This window comes from Citrus sinensis, chromosome 4 (genome assembly GCF_022201045.2).
Source record: "Citrus sinensis cultivar Valencia sweet orange chromosome 4, DVS_A1.0, whole genome shotgun sequence".
Taxonomy (NCBI): domain Eukaryota; kingdom Viridiplantae; phylum Streptophyta; class Magnoliopsida; order Sapindales; family Rutaceae; genus Citrus; species Citrus sinensis.
The window spans coordinates 19,461,767-19,482,352 of NC_068559.1; the positions used below are offsets into that span (position 1 = coordinate 19,461,767).

At 39.4% G+C, this 20,586-nt stretch overlaps 2 protein-coding genes and 1 long non-coding RNA gene across 5 annotated transcripts; 2 read left to right on the forward strand and 1 right to left on the reverse strand.

Moving 5' to 3' along the window:
• Positions 1-233: 233 nt before the first annotated feature.
• Positions 234-2,435, reverse strand: LOC127901951 (uncharacterized). The gene is made up of 3 exons (XR_008054347.1): positions 2,342-2,435; positions 1,133-1,190; positions 234-442 (listed from the first exon to the last, which is right to left on the reverse strand). It is a non-coding gene; the product is annotated as an uncharacterized LOC127901951 (long non-coding RNA).
• A 2,487-nt stretch (positions 2,436-4,922) lies between these two features.
• On the forward strand, positions 4,923-7,091 carry LOC102624625 (uncharacterized). The gene is made up of 2 exons (XM_025100731.2): positions 4,923-6,756; positions 6,853-7,091. The coding sequence occupies exons 1-2, from the start codon at positions 4,924-4,926 to the stop codon at positions 7,054-7,056; spliced, it is 2,037 nt and encodes a 678-aa protein (XP_024956499.2). The 5' UTR covers position 4,923; the 3' UTR covers positions 7,057-7,091.
• A 9,928-nt stretch (positions 7,092-17,019) lies between these two features.
• Positions 17,020-19,347, forward strand: LOC102624338 (homeobox-leucine zipper protein REVOLUTA-like). 3 transcript variants are annotated; one of them, XM_015532184.2, is made up of 5 exons: positions 17,020-17,174; positions 17,840-18,028; positions 18,179-18,259; positions 18,385-18,517; positions 18,800-19,347. In XM_015532184.2, the coding sequence occupies exons 2-5, from the start codon at positions 18,021-18,023 to the stop codon at positions 18,845-18,847; spliced, it is 270 nt and encodes an 89-aa protein (XP_015387670.1). In that variant the 5' UTR covers positions 17,020-17,174; positions 17,840-18,020; the 3' UTR covers positions 18,848-19,347. The 3 variants fall into 3 exon arrangements, with proteins under 3 accessions (XP_015387670.1, XP_052296268.1, XP_024957413.1); XM_052440308.1 differs by having other exon boundaries at positions 18,864-19,347; XM_025101645.2 differs by having other exon boundaries at positions 17,745-18,028; positions 18,385-19,347.
• Positions 19,348-20,586: the final 1,239 nt, after the last annotated feature.

Genomic DNA, 20,586 nt, shown 5'->3' on the forward strand with positions numbered 1-20,586 from the left:
AAAATAAAAAGTGAAATGGGCACCAACAGCAGGTCCGACGTGCCTATTTCGATGCTTAATTAACTATTAGAGTATTTGGAGATAAGAGAAATAATTTGAAATTGGCTTAGTAGCTCTATGGCATAAGTGAGCTCACCCATTTCAGAATGTTTTCTTCTTTTATAGAGAATTTATGTAACACCCCAAAAATTACCCATGAAAACATAAGAGTAAAATTAAAATGAAACCTCACATCATTTATTCTTATTAATAAATCTCAAGATAGACAATCATGATTCATACTCCAATTGAATCCTTACATAAAACATATGAAATAAAGTCTCCAAAGAAAAATCTCTAATCCAAAATAAGAAGTCTAGCCAAATTTAATCTTTAAAACAACTCCAAAGATCCACTAAGAAAAATTCTCCATCTAAGAACCCACGCCATATCTCTAATCAATCTGCAAAATATTGGAGAAGAGGGGTGAGCCGTCAACTCGGTAAGCAAATCCATGCATAATATTTGAAAACCTTTGTCATATACCTTTAAACATTTTATAACAACATCTTCATTTAGCATAAGGGGTGGATTCATATAAAAACATTAAAACATTTATAAAAACATTAAAGCGTAACCATTGGTAGCTCATGCCTCGTAGTCATCATCATTCATCATTTAGGGTGTTATACCCCGCATTATTCCTCATTCAGGGTACTATACCCTACATTATTCATAACATCCTTGTGCACAAGGTCATCATCATACCAGCAAGCTGGCCATAACATTACATAACATCACAACATTAGCATCATATACATTACTACAGACGATGAACCAAAACATTTTTTAATCCACCTTACATCCTTTCATAAATAGCATTTTAACTCTTCTAAAACATTTAAGAACCTTTCTTTGATCATTTAATTCCTTTAGAAAATTCTTTAAGAAAATATTTTGTTTAAAAAAACTAGTTTCTTAAGAAAAATTCATTTTAAAATACATTTATATAAATTCATTTTAAAAAGTTTTTACTTTGAAAAATTCATTTAAATATTTTAGAAGTCAGTTTTGTAAAAAATTTAATTTAAACATAATTCTTATAACATAAATTGCATTTATTATAAAGCACATCATGCATGAATCTACTTACCTCGATTTGTAGCAATCAATTCAATACCTCAAGAACAACCAACGAGCTCACCCACGTCCTATAATCATCATAAAAAAATTCTTATCAATATCATCTCTAACCTTAAACATAGTCCTAATCATCCTTAAATCATAGACACTAATACTAGCTTAATACTTATACATATTCTAAACATATCCTATACTTATGAGTATCCTGCACATGCTGATTTTTAATAACCTATACACATGTCGGAAAACCATGAAAATTTACAGAGCCACTGTGAACATGCATAGCATTCCATACAATATTTTACAAAAATCAGCACAAATCAAACTTGAGTCAGAATATTGACCTTTCACCGAAGTAATAAAACTGTCCAGCACTGACCAAAACAGACCTTTTCCACTTAGAAAATTCATAAAATATTCTTTGGTACTCGAAATAATATGCTTATTTTTTCTAATTACAGAAGACACATTCAAAAAGCATATAATTAAAATTCATAATTTTTGGACTCCATAAACTATTTTAAAACGTTTTATTTCCGAGAACATCTAACCCGTCCAGAAAATTCCAGATTTGAAAACAGAATTTCAAAAATTCGTATCTTTTATTTTACATGCCCAAAAATCGTGATTCCAGTTTTTAAAGACAGAGGAAATATTTAAATTTCATTATAAAATCCTAACATGGCATGTAATATTCATAAACTAGCCCAACTGTTACACGTTCAGCTTCTGCAATTCTGGAAAACAGTTTCTAGATTTGCAGCAGCCATATGTTACGATTTTTAATAATTCAACCATAAAGAATAAAACTACGAAATTAAACATGCAAGCATAGGAGACATAGATCTGTTGACAAAAAAATCGTCATAATTTTTAAGGATGTGTAACCTTATAGAAAAATTTCCAGAATTGAGAATCGCTGCTGAAAATCGGAATTTTCCAGCACCAGTAACCCAACTTCGAAAACCCATAGCAATTTGCATACTCAGACGATTCCAACACAAAACCTATCAATGGAAAGCTTAGGATGTCTAGTTGCATGATATGTAAGCATATACGTGATTCTAAATAAAGAAAACGATTTTCAAGCAAGGAATAGAGAGTGTTCATATCATCACAACATTACAAACACACATATATTACTTAAATCATACTACAAGTAATTAAAGGTAGACAATTTATAAAAATAAATCATATAAGTCTAAGAAATACTTAATACCTTAAGGCAAACACTAAGAAAAGAAGTGATAACACTTTCTTTTCCTTCTCCAAAAACTTATGTTTCTTTCTTTTCTTTCTAGGGTTTGTAACGGTGTAGAAAATAAAAGACGGCTTCTTAAAAAGATGGCTTCCTCTTAAATACTTGGTAATTAATAATATTTTTTAAAAAAAACTAATAACTTACGTAACTTATTTAAACCAATTTGATAAATTTTACTCACACACAAACACTCAATGATAACTATCATATTCAATTTAATAAGGGTAAAAGAGGAAAAAATAAATAAATAAAAGTGGGCATTACAATTTAGATGCTTGGGAGCTACTTTATGGAGACATGGAATTATGTTCTACGGGGCCTCTTAGTTAGAGATCGGTATTGGTTGGGTTGAATAGATTCAACCTATTATTGAATGGATTAAGATAAAATTAACATAACCTAATTAAATAAATATGTTTAATCCAATCCAACTCAATTCTTTAATTATTGAGTTGTATTGGGTTGATCGGGTTGAAGGTCAAATCAAAATTAAATATTAAAAAAAATATGGAACTTGAAATAAAAGTCAAATATAACTATATAAATTTATTATGACATAAAAATTTTATTCACTTTCTAGTGTTTGATAAAGAAAGCTAAACAATCAACTATCTTAAAATTAAGAAAGTTTCAACTATGACCTTGTAGACTTTATTCCTAACTTCTCCCATCTTTTTTCTGAATTTCACATTTAGAACTTTTAGATAATTAGCTAGCATCATGTATAATAATAAAATGAAAGTGATATATAATTATGTACAACTAAGTGTTTACTAAAAAAATAAAGAGAAATTGAAACCAACTTGCTTTCAAAATTAAACTTATAAGATAATAAATTCAGTAATATGAGAGAGTGATTTTAATTTTGGAATTATATAGTTTACAGTAGTAGATGTGAGAATGAAATGATACCTTCTATTAGAAAAAAAGGATTAAAAATTGGGTTAGACGTTTAGGTCTTGATAATTTTACAATTAAGGATTAATATATCATTATTATTATTATTATTATTATTCATGTGGGTTGAGTTACGTTAGATGGGTTCATAATAATCAATTTAACCCAACCCAATTATTATTTGGGTTAGAAAAAATTAACCCAATTAACCCACAATAATGATATTAGATTGGATCAGATAAATTAGATTGAATTGGATTTGCCCACATCTACTCTCAGTGGTCCATATGTGAGGTGATGGATATTAGCCACTTCCTATGACATGTTAATTCCCTCTAGATTTTAGATTGTATTCCCCTATTACGTCGATGGCGGGTCTGCTTGTGGCTTTAGTAGTTGCTGTATATAAAACAGAAAGTGGATGGTATGTGTCTTATCATCATTTGGGTTTAACTTGGAAGCATCATCTGAGCAAGTCCTAATTTGTAGGGATTGAGTCTTCCCTTGACTTTGACTATGCTAGAGTCGTTTTACTGCCTTAATTAGTCTAACTCTCTAAGCTGGTCAAGCTTTCTGAGACGGTCTCGACGGAGGCTGGTCTTATGTGGCCAAACTACAGGAACTAGTTGTTCGGAAAAATTCCCTATCAATGAATACTATATTCAACAGCAAAATTGTCCACCTATTGATAAAGTAGAAAACTGATGATGGCACACGTGGTGGGGAGAAACTTAATTTAATTATCAGTATTTGCTATGCTTATAATATAAAAAATAATTATTAAAAAAAAAGAAGAAAGAAAAGAAGAAGAAGAGAAGTAAAGTATCATTCTCATGCGCATACACTATAAAAAATTATTTTTAGTCAAGTTAACTAGGATGCTCCGTATCAGAGATATAACTTTTTAAGCCATACTTGATTCGACAAGCAAGTTTGGAATGTGCAATATGTTATGATTTTGGCTTAAAAAAGAAAAATCGGTTCTTTTTTTTTTTAATATATCATTTTTTGTATATATGGTTTATATCACAATTATTTAATTTCAGATTCTAACATCTGCAAAAAGAAAAGGGGAAAAGAGAGGGATTTAAAAGCAAAAAAATGGTTTAACCTCCTCTACAAGGCAAATGGTGCCATTTTTTCCCCCCTTCCGTTTGTCTATTCATTTTATTTTTAAAAACATCCTCTTCCTCTTCCTACTCTCCAGTCTCTTAATTTCCGCAAGCAGCAACGACTATGATTCTCCCAAGTATGTATTTACTTCTTAATATGCAATTTATTTTTCTATCGCTTCTTCATTTCAACCATTTACGGTAATAAATTAATTATATATGTTGCATTGTTATATGTTGATGGGCAGCTTTCAAAATCGATTATCAAAGCTGTGAAATATGTACTAAATCAGCTCCAACTGATAAAATAATGGCAGTTATATACACACACACAAATATTTATATATACATATATATGGTCTTGCAGGCGCATCCTTTTACAATGTTGTAAATGTAATTTAAATTGTTTACAATGTGCTGGACGAACATTTTCTTAAAAGTAGTGCATGTTTCAGTTACCTGGTCTAAATTTTGGGCATCAATTCTGTTTCTATTGTGTGACAATTAAAATAAGTCATGAGCAGCAGGTTGATGATTGGGAAAGAAATGAAGGTAATCCCTCCGGGGTTTCGGAAACTGTGGAAGGAATGGGATCTGAGAGTGATGGTTCTACTCAGCCTAGCCCTCCAAATAATACTCATCGTTTTGGGTCGTCGCAGAAGGTTTGATTCCAGGCTTTGGATCAGAATTGTTGCGTGGTCCGCATACTTGGCTGCAGACTCTGTGGCGACTTTTGCTCTTGGTATTCTTTCAGGCAACCTCACCGATTTGTTTGATGAACACGCCAAAGCTCTCGGCGCAAACACGGAATTAGAAGCATTCTGGGCTCCATTTCTGCTTTTGCACCTGGGTGGTCCGGATACTACAACCGCTTATGCCTTCGAAGATAATGAGCTCTGGTTGAGGCACTTTCTTAAACTTATTGTCCAGACAATAATTGCTTTTTATGTCTTTCTCATGGCTTGGACAGGTGGTTCCCGCCTTTCAATGCTGTCCATTCCAATGTTTCTTGTTGGGCTTATCAAGTATGGAGAACGAACGTGGGTGCTCTGGTCAGCAAGCTACGAGAAGCTTAGACAGTCCTTGTTCAGTAGCACTCGTCCTCATCCTTATGATGACATTGAATTTTTCACCAAAGAATATTATTTAAAGATTACTCATGGGTATGTTACAAGACCAACACTGGTTTCCGAGGTCCAGCTTCGCACGGAAAAATTGCTGAGAGCGCACGGGTGTCTGCGACTAACTAAGGGCCTTTTCTTGGATGCTGCACTCCGCTCCAGAGACAGAGACAGTAGCAAATCTGTTTTCAGAAATCTTTCTTTCGAGGATGCATTCAAAGTTATTGAAATGGAGCTCGGAATGGTATATGATTTGCTTTACACCAAGGCACCCCTACTGTATACTCTCTGGGGGCTGCCCTTTCGCCTGCTTACTTTCTTTGTCACCGGTTGTGCGTTGGTGCTCTTCACTTTTCTTCAGCGAAGCCAAAAACAAAAGTACTCAAAAGTTGATCTTTTCGTGACATTCTCATTGCTAATTGTTGCAATTATCCTAGAGATATATTCGGCAGTGTTTATGTTGATCCCTTCAGATCAATTTCTTATTTGGTTAACTAGGAGGTGTATCAATAGTAAAGTTGTTAATGCTTGGAAATTTATACCTAAGAGCCCTAGGTGGTCACGTAAAATGTGTCAGCTCAGTTTGCTAAGCTTCATCGTAGTTGAACATGAACCCAAACCCCTGCCTTGCCGCAAAATCCTTAAGCTCTTAGGCATTGAGAAAAAGCTAGAAAAGCAATGGTGGGTAGCTTATGAAGAAGTGCCTGAAGATCTTAAAGAAGTGATCTTCCGGTTCTTCGAGGAGAAAGCTAGAGAAACGAAGCCATGGGAAAGCAATAGCAAATCTTCCTTTATCATGGTGCCTCGTGCCCAAGGAAATGTAGATGATGATGACAAACTGATTACTGAGGCTGCTCCAAACTTTGAAGATGACCTTGGGAAAAGCATTCTCTTCTGGCACATTATTACGGAAGTTTTCTATTGCTTAGATGAGCAGATCTTTGAAGCAGACATTGCTAAACACTGTGAGTCAATCAAACAAATCTCAAGATATATGTTCTATCTGTTATTGGTGCATCCTTCCATGTTCTCAATTGGGGTACTGGACCTGAGTAGCTTTGAATATACGGTTCATCGTTTTAGGGATGAAATACAAGAAGTAGTTCCTAACTATCATAGCAAGTACGCGGCGTGTCGAGATCTGGTTAAAGAAGTGTACTATAGTAAGTTTCGCAGCTCGGACAGACTTCTATACGATGCATCGCGTGCAGCTGCTAGTCTGAGGAAGAACCTCGGAGAACAGGTTGAAATTAATTAAAACCATAATCCTGCTTATTTATCAGAGGTACTTTCAATTAACAACGAATAATTATTTGATTCTATTGATTATGATCGATAGGCACAGGCTCAGGGACAGGGTCTAGCTCTAGCTGAGAAATGGAATGAATTGGGGGGTACTTGGTTGAAAATTCTAGCATTTGCAGCACGCAAGAGCAAAGGAAACCAGCATGGTCAACAACTGCGACGTGGTGGTGAATTGCTCACTCATGTTTGGCTTCTCATGGCTCATTTTGGTTTAACCGATCACTTCCCGATGTCATAATCCCAATTAATAAAAAAACTTCCATATATATTTATAATCATTTTTTAAATACGGATTTTTTTTAATGCGGATATATTATTAAGCGGTAAAAAATGAAGGAACATAATGTTTGGCTCATTTTCACTTTTTTTTGTCTATTAAACTACATAATTTATTAGCGTATTCTCACGAAAAAAATAAAGGGACGTGTGTGTATATATATAATTAGAAAATGAGTATATATGTAACATTAATTTGAGTGTATGTCGTCATGTCTTATTGCTTACTCTGGTTCTTCTAATTACTTCCACAAAATGGGTCATTATATAATTTCCCTCTGTTGTCTCAATATGACGCAATAAATGTTCAGGTTTGAGGCCTGTTTTACATATTTGCCATAAAAGGCTTTCATACAATTTTTTTATATAAATAACTTCCAGCAAATATGATCCACATCATATTAATTAATTAATTAAATAAAATAGATAACTTATAATTATTAGTTATCATCCATTTTGTGGGATAGTGTTATTATGGCATAAATTAAAGTAAATAATTTTTTTACCTCTTTGATGAAAAGAAGAAAGTGAGTTTTAAATAATATGTTAAAGGCTAATTATAAAAAGGATCTCTAATTTAGTTAAAATATATACTTACTAATGCAATTCCTTAGAAGATATTTTATATCAATGAAATTGAGTGGGGGTAAAATTATCTTCCCATAATTTAAGATAAAAAAATAAATTTTTTTAATAGTATGTGAGGATAGAAATTCAGACTGTGTTGTATAAAATTATGAAAGATAATTTTGATAAATTTATAATTTTAAATATCAGTGGAATTCTTACCCTCATATATTTGTGTGCGTGTGTGCATGTACAGCACTTAAAACTTGATCAACTGTTACCGAAGGTAGAATCTTAAATTGTTTTACACACGGAGCATCAATGTAAGCTTTTGCTGATATTCCGATAATGCAGCCGGGGTTGCCAATGACCAAAAATTTATTAGAGAAGATGGTAAAGCAGTGCAAGTAAACGAGCTAATGAAGGCCATGACTGTAGCAGTTTCAAACTGTACATAATGAATCTGGGAACAACTTTGAAGATCACGGACAATAAGAACTGTGATGCCAGCTGAAGCACTTGCTGCAGCCAATGTAAGAGTGGATGTTATCTGCAAGAAAAGACACATCATCCGTTAGCCATAAATTTGAAACAAAAGTTTTCATGATCACTAAGCTCACAAGTCAGAACATATCAGCTGGTGTAAAATGCGGGATCGGAATATGTAGCATAGGAGATGGTAGTTTTTGTCTATTCATGGCTTAAATTTTGTCTATGTGGAGTGCCCCAAGCCTTGTTCTTTGCGTAGGCAGCAACTGATCTGTGAGTGCCCCATTCTTTCCAATATAGATCCTGAACAGATCAAAGTCTGATTTCAAAATCGGAGGAGTTTTCATTTTTTCTTAGCTTTCAATTTATTTTGCTTTTATTTAGTTGAGATTTCAGATTTGTATCATATGAATTGCGTTAGAAGTGCATCAATGTGTGAATTTTTGTTGCCAAAATTGTGAATGTGGGTAAAAGGTTGGATTTTTTGAATTGGGTTTGGAATAAGTTTTAGCTGTTGTTTTGATTAGTATGTGAATAGATTTGTACTGGGTTTGGTCCTTTTTCGGATTCAAAGGTTTGTATTTGGCTGTGCAGGTGTCATGAGAAGCAGAGAAAACAGGCTAAGCTGTTGGTGGAAGAGAATGATCGGTTGCAGAAACATGTATCACAGCTGGTCTGTGAAAATGGGTACATGAAGCAGCAATTGCGTACGGTAAGTGTATGCTCTTCTCTCTCTAACCCGTCGTTTACATGTTTTGTGGTATTGTGTTGATTCTTTGGTGCTTGTTGTCTAAGTATCTACATTTCACAGTTGGTTCTGCGGTGATACAACATTACTAATCACTTTGGAAGATCAGTCTTCAGATCAAGTACCTGTAGAGGAGCTGGAGACAGTAAGCATGGGACCAGAGAATCCGGGAAAAACGATCAGAATCGGGTCGAGACTTAAGGAAGAGCAGAAGCAGGAGTTGGTGCAATGCTTACAGGCTCATACAGATGTGTTTGCTTGGGCACATGAAGACATGCCAGGGATTGATCCTGAGGTAACATGTCATAAGCTGGCAATAAAGAAAGGTGCTCGGGCAGTAAGGCAGAAAAGGAGGTGCTTCAACCAGGAGAGGTATGAGGCTATAAATGGCGAGGTGGAAAAGCTCTTGAGAGCATGGTTCATTCGGGAAGTCAATTATCCTGAGTGGATATCGAATGTGGTGTTGGTGAAGAAAGCAAATGGCAAGTGGAGGATGTGTGTAGATTTCACAAATCTCAACAAGGCGTGCCCAAAAGACAGCTTTCCTTTACCAAAGATCGACCAGCTAGTAGATTCAATAGCTGGACACGGCCTGCTTAACTTCATGGACGCGTTTTCGGGATACAACCAAATCCCCATGTACGAGCAGGATGAGGAAAGCACGACTTTTATTACTAACCAGGGTTTGTTCTGTTACAGGGTAATGTCATTTGGTCTTAAAAATGCTGGGGCCACGTACTAGAGGCTGGTGAATAAAGTCTTTAAGCCATTGATTGGGAGAACCATGGAGGTGTACGTGGACGACATGATAACCAAGTCGAAAATCCCGAAGGAACATGTCGGACACCTCGAGGAGACATTCAGGCTTTTGAGGAAGTATAAGATGAAGCTCAACCCGGAAAAGTGTGCTTTTGGGGTCGAGTCAGGGAAATTCCTTGGATTCATGGTGAGTCATAGGGGGATCGAAGTAAATCCCGAGAAAATCCAGGCAATCGTGCAGATGAGGTCTCCTCGTAGCCTGAAGGAGATGTAGAGCCTTACGGGGAGGTTGGCGGCATTGAGCTGATTCATATCCAAGGCTACAGATAAGTGTCAGCCATTTTTTCAAGTGATAAGGAGGGGAAAGAAAACAGAATGAACCCCAGAATGTGAAGAAGCCTTCCAAAACTTGAAGCAGTACTTGCAACAAGCACCTCTGCTGTCCACACCGAGGGATGGGGACAAGTTATTTTTGTATTTGGCGACATCAGATCGGGCCACAAGTTCTGTTCTAGTGAGAGAGGAAGAAGTAGTTCAGTACCCGATATACTACACTAGCAAGGCCCTGCTCGACGCTGAGACCAGATACCCACCGTTGGAGAAATGGGCACTTGCCCTTGTGGTTGCTGCTCAGAAGCTGAGGCCATACTTTCAAGCATTCCTAGTCTCGGTAATAACAAACCAGCCATTGCGTCAAACTTTACACAAGCCAGATGCTTCTGGTCGACTCGTCAAGTGGGCTATAGAGCTGAGCGAGTTCGACATTGATTACAAACCCCGAGTAGCGATAAAGGCGCAAGCAATGGCCGATTTCGTAGCAGAGTTCGCAGAGCCTGAAATATGTTTGGACCAGCTGGATATTGCCACAGACAGTAACGAAGCCTGAGTATGGCAGATGTCTGTAGATGGGTCATCAGGGGAGCAGGGATCAGGAGCAGGAATTGTCTTGGAAGACCCAGAGGGGGATGAGATCTCTTATGCTGTAAAGTTAGAATTCGCAGCCACAAATAACCAGGCAGAGTACGAAGCCTTGATAGCAGGTCTGGAATTGGCTAAGGCCGTGAAAGCAGATAGAGTGAAGATCAGAACTGATTCCCAGCTGGTTGCGAATCACTTCAGTGAAAGATTTCAACCGAGAGAGGAGAAGATGGAGCAGTACCTGAAGATAGTCAGGTAGATGATGGGGAAATTTGAAGCGGTAGAGGTGATACAAATCCCCAGGGAGCAGAATAGTCAAGCAGATATTTTGGTCAGAATGGCAGCGGTAGCAGACCCAAAAATGCCAAAGTCGATCCCTCTGGAGGTGAAGTCCAGCCCGAGTATCGAGCAAAATCTGGAGGTGCTGCGTATAGAACAAAAATGCTCATGGATGGATCCGATAATTTCATACCTTAGAGACGGGGTATTACCACCAGATAAGCTACGAGCTCAGAAGATCAGAGCCTAAGCCTCGAGGTACACCATGATTGATGGAGTACTATATCGGCGAGGGTATACGCTACCGTTCCTTCGGTGTTTGGAAGAGGACGACGCGGACTACGTACTGAGAGAAGTACATGAAGGAATTTGCGGAAACCATTCTGGTGGGAGGTCACTAGCCCACAAGGTTCGAAGGCATGGATATTTCTGGCCGACAATGCACCAGGATGCGCAGGAGAAGACCAGGAGTTTTGTAAGTTGCCAGAGTTTTGCGAGTTTCTCCAACCAACCACCAGAGAAGCTCACCTCTATGGCCTCCCCTTGGCCATTTGCTCAATGGAAAATTGATCTGATCGGCCCGTTGCCAAAGGGACGAGGAGCAGCAACACATGCAATAGTTGCGATAGATTACTTCACGAAGTGGATAGAGGTAGAAGCCCTTAGCAGAATAACAGAGAAGAAAACAACAAACTTTGTGTGGAGAAACCTAGTCTGTCGGTACGGGATCCCTTATGCCTTGGTAACAGATAATGGCAGGCAGTTCAATAATCACAGCTTCAAGAATTTCTGCCAGAACCACGGGATAGAGTTGAAGTATTGCTCGCCTGCTCACCCTCAATCTAATGGACAAGTAGAAGCAGCCAACAAGACGATCAAGAGGCTTCTGAAAACCAGGCTTGGAGCAAAAAATGGTGCATGGGTTGAAGAGCTATCAGGTGTTTTATGGGCATACAGGACAACCCACAAAACAACAACTGGAGAAACACCATTCGCCTTGGCCTTCGGACATGAAGCGGTCGTACCAGCCGAGATAGGAACGACCACGCACCGGACAGATCATTTCGATGAGCAGGAGAACAACGAGCAGATGTGCCTGAATCTGGATTTGCTAACCGAGAAGAGGGACCAGGCATCGAAGCGATCAACCATTTACCAGCAGAGGGTAGCTCGGTATTATAACCAGAAGGTAAATGTACGGTAGTTCAGGGTCGGAGATTGGGTGCTGAGGAGAGTGAATCAGAACACCAAAGACCCGACCCAAGGAGCGCTTGGACCAAATTGGGAGGGGCTATATAGAGTCAAGTAGATGGTGGGACCCGGAGCGTACAAGCTGGTTCGCACGGACGGCCACGAGGTGAAACGCCCATGGAACGCAGCACGCCTCAGGAAATATTTCCAGTAAGACTTGTTCATGTTTTAAAGTTATTTCTGTTCGTGCTCGTTGTCTTTTATTTTTTATGTCAAAGTAATCTCATGTAAGCCGAATTAAGCAACAAATGAATTAATGAGGAATTTCAGTCAACTGTACTGTTGAAAAAATTTTGAAGGCATGCAAAGACTCACTAAGTCTCAAAGTCTGTCTATGGCGAGACCAGAAGCCAAGCGTGCAAGGATCTGCTCGACCATGTGAAGGCGAGCAGAATCCCCAAGCATCGAAATGTTTTCTAAGGCACGAAAAGGCTCACCAAGTCTCAAAGCCTGTCTATGGCGAGACCAGAAGTCAAGCATGCCAGGATCTGCTCGACCACGTGAAGGCGAGCAGAATCCCCAAGCATCGAAATATTTTCTAAGGCACGCAAAGACTCACCAAGTCTCAAAGCATGTCTATGGTGAGACCAGAAGCCAAGCGTGCCAGGATCTGCTCGACCACGCGAAGGCGAGCAGAATCCCCAAGCATCGAAATGTTTTTTAAGGCACGAAAAGGCTCACCAAGTCTCAAAACCTGTCTATGGCGAGACTAGAAGTCAAGCGTGCCAGGATCTGCTCAACCACGCGAAGGCGAGCAGAATCCCCAAGCATCGAAATATTTTCTAAGGCACGCAAAGACTCACCAAGTCTCAAAGCATGTCTATGGCGAGACCAGAAGCCAAGCGTGCCAGGATCTGCACGACCACGCGAAGGCGAGCAGAATCCCCAAGCATCGAAATGTTTTCTAAGGCACAAAAAGGCTCACCAAGTCTCAAAGCCTGTCTATGGCAAGACCAGAAGCCGAGCGTGCCAGGATCTGCTCGACCACGTGAAGGCGAGCAGAATCCCCAAGCATCGAAATATTTTCTAAGGCACGCAAAGACTCACCAAGTCTCAAAGCATGTCTATGGCGAGACCAGAAGCCAAGCGTGCCAGGATCTGCTCGACCACGCGAAGGCGAGCAGAATCCCCAAGCATCGAAATATTTTCTAAGGCACGCAAAGGCTCACCAAGTCTCAAAGCCTGTTTATGGCGAGACCAGAAGCCAAGCGTGCCAGGATCTGCTCGACCACGCGAAGGCGAGCAGAATCCCCAAGCATCGAAATATTTTCTAAGGCACGCAAAGGTCCACCAAGTCTCAAAGCCTGTCTATGGCGAGACCATAAGCCAAGCATGCCAGGATCTGCTCGACCATGTGAAGGCGAGCAGAATCCCCAAGCATCGAAATGTTTTCTAAGGCATGTAAAGGCTCACCAAATCTCAAAGCCTGCTTATGGCGAGACTAGAAGTCAAGCATGCCAGGATCTGCTCGACCGAGCGAAGGCGAGTAGAATCCCAAGACATGCAAAAAACTAAGTCTGAAAGCCAGTCATGTGGCAAGACCACATGCCAAGCCAGAGCCTGCTCGACCAAGCGAAGGCGAGCAGACTCTCAAACGAAAAAATAACTCGTAAATACAACACAAGAAAGTAATTAAAAACATTTTTGTTAATTTGTTAATAACTAACAAAGCTGGTAATCTTCACACACATTGTTCATTACAATAAAAGAAACATGTTCAAGAAGACGGCGGGTCAGTAAGCCGAGTAGCATCAGTTGTCTGGATCACCTCAGGTACAGGGGGTATCACCAGTTGCGTCCGAGGGGGTGCTCGCCTCACCAACATCAGCAGGAATTGCACGAGGAGGAGAGTTTTCCTCCTCAACCACGATTGGCTCCACCCATTCGACATCTTCCTTTGCCGCATCCTCGTCCATGTGTTGAGCAACACCAGCTGCAAGGTCATCCATCTTCAGATCAGGATGCTGTTTCCCAAGAACGGCCATGATGCAACGATAGGAATGCCGAAGTCCCTGGTCGTACTGGTTGTCGGCTTTCTTCTCTAAGTTCTCGACCTGAACTCGGTGGGAATCGCGAAGAGATTCAAGCTGAGCCTCGTACATAACCTTCTGCCTTTGCAGCTCCTCCTCGAGAGTAATGGCCTTCGCTTGAGCAAGAGATTCTTGCTCTATCAGCTTTAAATTCTCGAGATTCAAGTCTCCTGCTTTCTTCTCGGCAGCATCGGCTTTGGTCATCGCCGATTGAATGTCCTCCTTCATCTTCCGGTCGTAACGGCCAACCTTGGCCTTATAGTAAGTGGTCATGCAGCTGAGGTGGAAAGCGCTATACTGCATGGCCCCCACCAGCTTGCCCAAGGTGCAGCCATCAAAATCCTCCAGGTCCTTCTTGCTCACGAGTTTAGATAGCTCGTTGAGATAAGTGACCAAGTGCTCTGCTCGGTTGTTAGATAAACGAGATCGAGACCCGACCGGAGGAAAAGAGGAAGCGGGATCAATGGCTGCTCCACTAGTTTCTCTGACTTTAGCAGGAAGAGGAGGTAGAGTCTTCAAGGGAGGAACCTCATGCACAATGTTCACCCGCTTCGCAGTGGGAGCGTCCTTGTTCTGGTCCCTCTTTGCAGTTTGAGGTCGAGGACGTTTCCGAGTCAAAGCCCCAATCACAGCATCCTCCATCTTATGGCCGGGGGGCACCAAACAAGACTCGAGCAGGTTATAAGTAGTTATTAGCTCTCGACTCCAGCAGAAGTTGGCCAGTACAGCCTCGACCCGTTTGAGCTGGTTAGGTTTGAGTGGGAAGTGAACACCCCAAGAACCTACAATACAAACAGACATTTGGTTAGAGACAAACCAGTAAAGTGAGAACAACTAGAGAGACAAGACATCTGAAACGAGCAGGTAACCTGGGACCACAAAACAGGGTGGGACGCGAAAATCTTCCCATCAACCTGTGCAACTTGACCCCAGGGACCCCCAGCGAAAAAGAACTTCTTCTTCCAATTCCCACCACCACCAGTAGGAAGGTCGGTTATGGGTTTCCTGGTCTTAGTACTTGATTGGAAGTAATACCAGTCGGTATCTTTGGGGCTGCTTTTCAGCTGGTACAGGTGCTTCACCTCGTCAACCGTGGGCTCGCTTTGGCAACATCTGTCCCACAATATGAACAGACCAGAGAGCACTCTCCACCCATTGGGGTTTAGCTGACCAAGAGAGAGATTTAGCCCGTTAAGTATCCGGGCAAAGTAGGGTTGCAAAGGGCACCTCAGCCCATTCTTAAAACTCTACAGGAATAGGGTAACATATCCTCTAGGAGGTCGGCTAGGAGTATCCTTCTTTTCTAGGACTTTTAGAAGTATTTCACTAGGAATACTATACCTAAGCCGGAGGTCATCGAGCTCGTCAAACATGGTCGTGCACGTCATGTAATCAATGGCATAATCCCGTGATAGGGCTCTACCTCCTACTGTACTCCGCTCTTCTGGTCGTGATGTTCTTGATGGGGATACCTCACCAGAATCACCTCCTCCATCCTCACTCAGGGTGTTTTCCGACCCGGAAGATCCCTGCTCACCGCTATTTCCGCTCGAGGAGGTTATTTGAGGGGACATCCTCCTAGCGCTAGTACCAACACTAGATCTAATGGGTTCTAAGGGGATCCCAGGGTTAAAGGCAGGATCGGTGAGCAGACTAGGCAGGAAGTCTAACTTATCGTCATCAACCTCAACGATTTTCTCTTTACCCTTTGACATTCTCTAAGCTATAACGAGAGCAACACCACCAAATACTACCCAAGCAAAACAGAAAGAAATGATATTATCTATAACTATCCGAGACCGAGGAGATAAAAGTAATACCTGAAGAAATGACTTAGTCGGGGAGAGACAAGGATAGAGGCTTTTGTTCCGGAGCTTCTTTACCAGAGAGACAGAGACAGAGATGGAGTAAATGACGAATTTCTCTTTTGAAAGGATCTCTGGTTTTCTAATGAAGTACAAACTCTTGGGCTGCCAGCATTTAACGGCACAAATCCCAAGAGTCACGTAGCCGTCGGTTTGATATTCAAACAGAGGGGGAGATTTCTGCCACATCACCTCGTCCGCAATTAAATGCGACACGACTCTTGGCAGCCTTTTCCTATCCCGCGCGAGCAAGAACTGTTGAGTTTCTATTGTCAGCTCACTACGTTGCCCAACACCAAAAACTGGGGGACCGGTGTTTGTGGGATATGCTTCGACGAAGACCAGCAGTGATGAGCAGACATCTGGTAGCAGGGTTCCTCGAACAGGTATATCTTGTAAGAGTCTGGTAGCCGGGGAAGCAGAAGCAGGAATGTCCTGCTCGTCCACGAGTACGTCATCCACGAGGCCAGTCTCCTGTTGGAAGTGTAAAGCCATTCCTGCTATATTCCTGCTAAAGGTTGAGTCGAGGAGACCCGGTCAACGACAGTTGGCGAGACGTGCTCTCCAGTCCCAGAATCAAGGCACGAAGGCCACGCAACCACCCACGACTATGGAAATGGAGCATCCACTTTCGAGAGGTGGGAGGATGACGAGCGCAGAGGGAGGAAAGGCCTGAGTTCAGAAGTGGCCTATAAAAAGATAGCCAACGAAGGTAAAATGGTTAGAATTTTTGATATTATAACTAAGAAGAGAAAGGTCTGAAGAACGGGTCCTAGAGAAAAGCCATGAGATTAGTGGCTAGTGTTCCCAAGAGCGCAAAAAAAAACCTTCATATCTGACTTGAGCGTCGGAGGGTTTACGCAGGGGAAACAACCGGCGTACTCTGACCTACTTCTATGTACGCAGGAACTTCTAGAGAAGAAGTCTTACGAGGAGAGGTCCTGATCGTAGTAGAGTTGATCGAGCAGAGATCCTGGTCGTGTAAGGAGGGTAACCAGAATCTCGCATCAACAGGTTTAATAATGATGGTTGATTGTTGACAACCTCTTATGGTGATGAAGATGTGATAATTGCAGTTAATTCAACTAAGAGTTTGAGCACTGCATCTAATCCTTATAATTCCCTCGCATTTCTTGGAGGTATTCTCTGCTCAAAGGTCTCCATGCTGCTCCAAGTAAGTTTTAAATCTTTATTTACAAGTTCAATACGATCTTCTAATTCTTATTTATGTTGTAATGTGTTCTTATTGCCTACTTCATGGACATTTCAGCATGATTGGGATATGTTATACTGCAAGAAAATTTCTAAGCCTATATCTATTTTAGCCTTTATATTAAAAGGATTGGGTTCCCTTGACTTAATTTTTAATGCATTGGATCTATTCAATTCAATGGTAGATGGGTGTGGATATAAATGCTAATTTTTAACTTTAACTTCGCATCATTAGATTGACTAGATCCAATGGATGGAAAATTAAATCGTGATTTTAAGTAAGATTGAAGTCAAGGGAACCCAATCCTTTTCATAAAGGCCAAATAGATGTATAGGCTTTAGAAATTTAGCAGGGCATTTATTATTTTTTTCATCTTCCCTCTTGTGGATTATCAACCTTAAAAATAATATGTTTTGCGTAGTAGTTAATGGACAATGTGTTGTATTTTACGTTAATGCTGATGTGCCGAATTGAACACGTGATTCTCCAATCACATTGGGATATTTGATGAACTGTTAATTGTGAACCTAGGTTTCCGTCAGGCTTGTCTCTTTAAGTTGATGTTCTTTATCATGTCTTCGGCTGTGAAAATGACAGAATTGTGTGTATGTCCTTCCTCCTGCCAGAATGTTTCTCCTTCAGGGCCTGTCCGCTTCATACGAGACCACCACTCAGAGTGGGCTGATTTCAATGTTGATGCCTATTCTGCCGCATCATTGAAAGCTGGTTCTTATGCTTATCCAGGAATGAGGCCTACCAGCTTTGCTGGGATTCAAATTATCATGCTGTTTGGCCACACAATTGGGCATGAAGGGGTCTGTCATTGAATAGTCTTCTGCCCTTCCCTCTTTAAGTATTATTATAATGACGAAAATTTGACAGTTGCATGCTGTTCATATCAAATGTGTATTTTACAGCATAATTATTCTAAGCTGTTCTATTACTTCTATTTCGGATGTTTTCAGTTGCTTGAAGTTATTCGACTTGAAGGGCATTCTCTTGAACAAGAAGATGCTTTTGAACCAAGAGACGTTCATCTACTGCAGGTGATTTTTGTCTTGTTATGTTTCTGTCAATTTCTCTGTTGCTCTTTTTGAAAAAAATAAAATAAAATGAGGTAGAAAGGCCCTAATTCATTTACTATTCTGTAATTGCTTTTTATTTTGGCCAGGTATGCGGGGGTTGATGAAAATGCTTTGGGAGCATGTTCAGAATTTGTCTTTGCTCCAATTGATAATATGTTTCCAGATGATGGTCCATTGCTACCTTTTGGTTTCTGCATTATCCCATTGGATTCAAAAACAGTATGGTTTAACTTCACTTCACTTAACCTTTCATATCTTTTTGCAGTATTGGTGTAAGTATTAATAAGCTTGGCATATTCCTGAAGAATGAAAACTATCTGCTTTAGTTAAACTTTTGGCTTCCTTGGTTTACCCTAGTGAACTTCATTTTGTTAGAATTGCTAATGTGCATTTACATCAGTTTGAGGAGTTGTGGCAGAAAGAGATTTTCTCATTTGACTCGTAAACATTAGTTTAATAAATGAAATTGGTTAACACCTGGATAAAAATTTATGGTTGTAGACTGTCTTGCTTGATTTCATACTGTTGTCATCTACTTCAACATGGTAATGCTGTTATTATACAGCCTGATTCACAGGATATGTTGACTACTCATAGAACCCTAGATCTGACATCCAGTCTTGAAGTTGGGCCAGCAACAAACCCTGTTGCAGGAGATTCTTCATCATGCCGTAACACATGATCAGTAGGGACCATCGCTTTCCAGTTTCCTTTTGAGAGCAATCTACAAGATAATGTAGCAACCATGGCTCATTGGTATGTCCATAGGTGGAACTTCATCTGTTCAACGGGTTGCCATGGCCATCTGTCCATCAGGATTGACCCCAACTTTGGGACTAAAGCTTTCACCAGGCTCTCCGGAAGTGGTTACACTAGCTCACTGAATCTGTCAGAGCTATAGGCATGTACTGAATTTTTTTTTTTTTTTACTATTTCATGATAAATATTTTTACGAATTAGATGCTTGTAATTGACTGCTATAGTCTGGACAAGCTCAATTTCCGCCACTAGAAAAGAGTTCAATATTGCATTCATAATCTTGATTTAGACATGGTCAAGCTATTTTCTGTCAGGCCGTAACAAGATACTTTCAAGTGAAATATGTTCCAACAGTCATACTAGTGTCTAGTTTTCAAGTGAACATCTTCTATCAAAGCCGAATTGATAAGCTGTCAAGTGAATAACGTTCTTGGTGGGTTAATGAAACCCCTCAACTAGCATTCTTGTGCGAGTTGCTAATATTTCCTTCCTTTTTCATCTTCTGCTGTTATAGTTTAGGGGCAGAATTGTTGAGATCTGATTCTGTTAGTGGTGACTCTGTGTTGAAAAATCTTTGGCAGCATTCAGATGCTATATTGTGTTGTCAAATTAACGGTATATCGTGTATAAAAGTGTTTCTGAAAATTCTCCAGTAATATTAAGGTGTGCAATATATATATATATATATATATTAGAAATATTCCAATACACTATTATACTATATGGCTTAACAATTTTCTCTGCGCTTTAAATGTGGGAACTCATTAAATAATGATTATGTATATATATATATGAGTGCTCATCTGATTCAGTATCCTATCTATCTATCTATTTATCCATCTATCTATCTATATATATATATAAAACGAAGTAAGGATGTCCTCATTACATAAGAACTCTATCAAGCCGTTGCATGCAAAGTTCTTCCTCCCGGAGAGAACACTATCCACTGTCTTGTTTTCTCTTTCATCATCTAGTCTTTTGTGTGAACATTTTAATTTATTTGTATGTCATTTTCCCAATATAAATATGAAAATGCAAAAAAGTTAAAAAAAGTTTTGTGCTATTAAATCCCAGTCTGAGGTTTACATTATATTAATTTAATTGAATTGTTGTTTAGTTGGCCTTGGTGGATCTCAAGCTCCATTAGAGAAAATAATTTAAAAAAAATAAAGAGAAAATTATTTAAGTTAATAATTAGCTCCCATTAAATTTTTTAAAGTAGTTGCCATTAAAATTATAAAAATAATCATATAAACTCGTAAAACCATAAAATTCAAATACTCATAAAGTTTATACTTTAATTTTGAGAATTATAAAAGTCCAAACTTTAATTAAAAAAAAAATTCATAGGAACTCTTATGGTGATTTTACTATTATTTAATTTGGTCTTCACTAAATCTATTTAAATAACTTCTATAAAATTATAAACACATAAATTTTAATTTATATATATATTTTTTATCATTAGTATAAAAGAGCTCACGAAGAGTTAAGGCAACACTAATCGGGAGTGTGCAATCCCATAA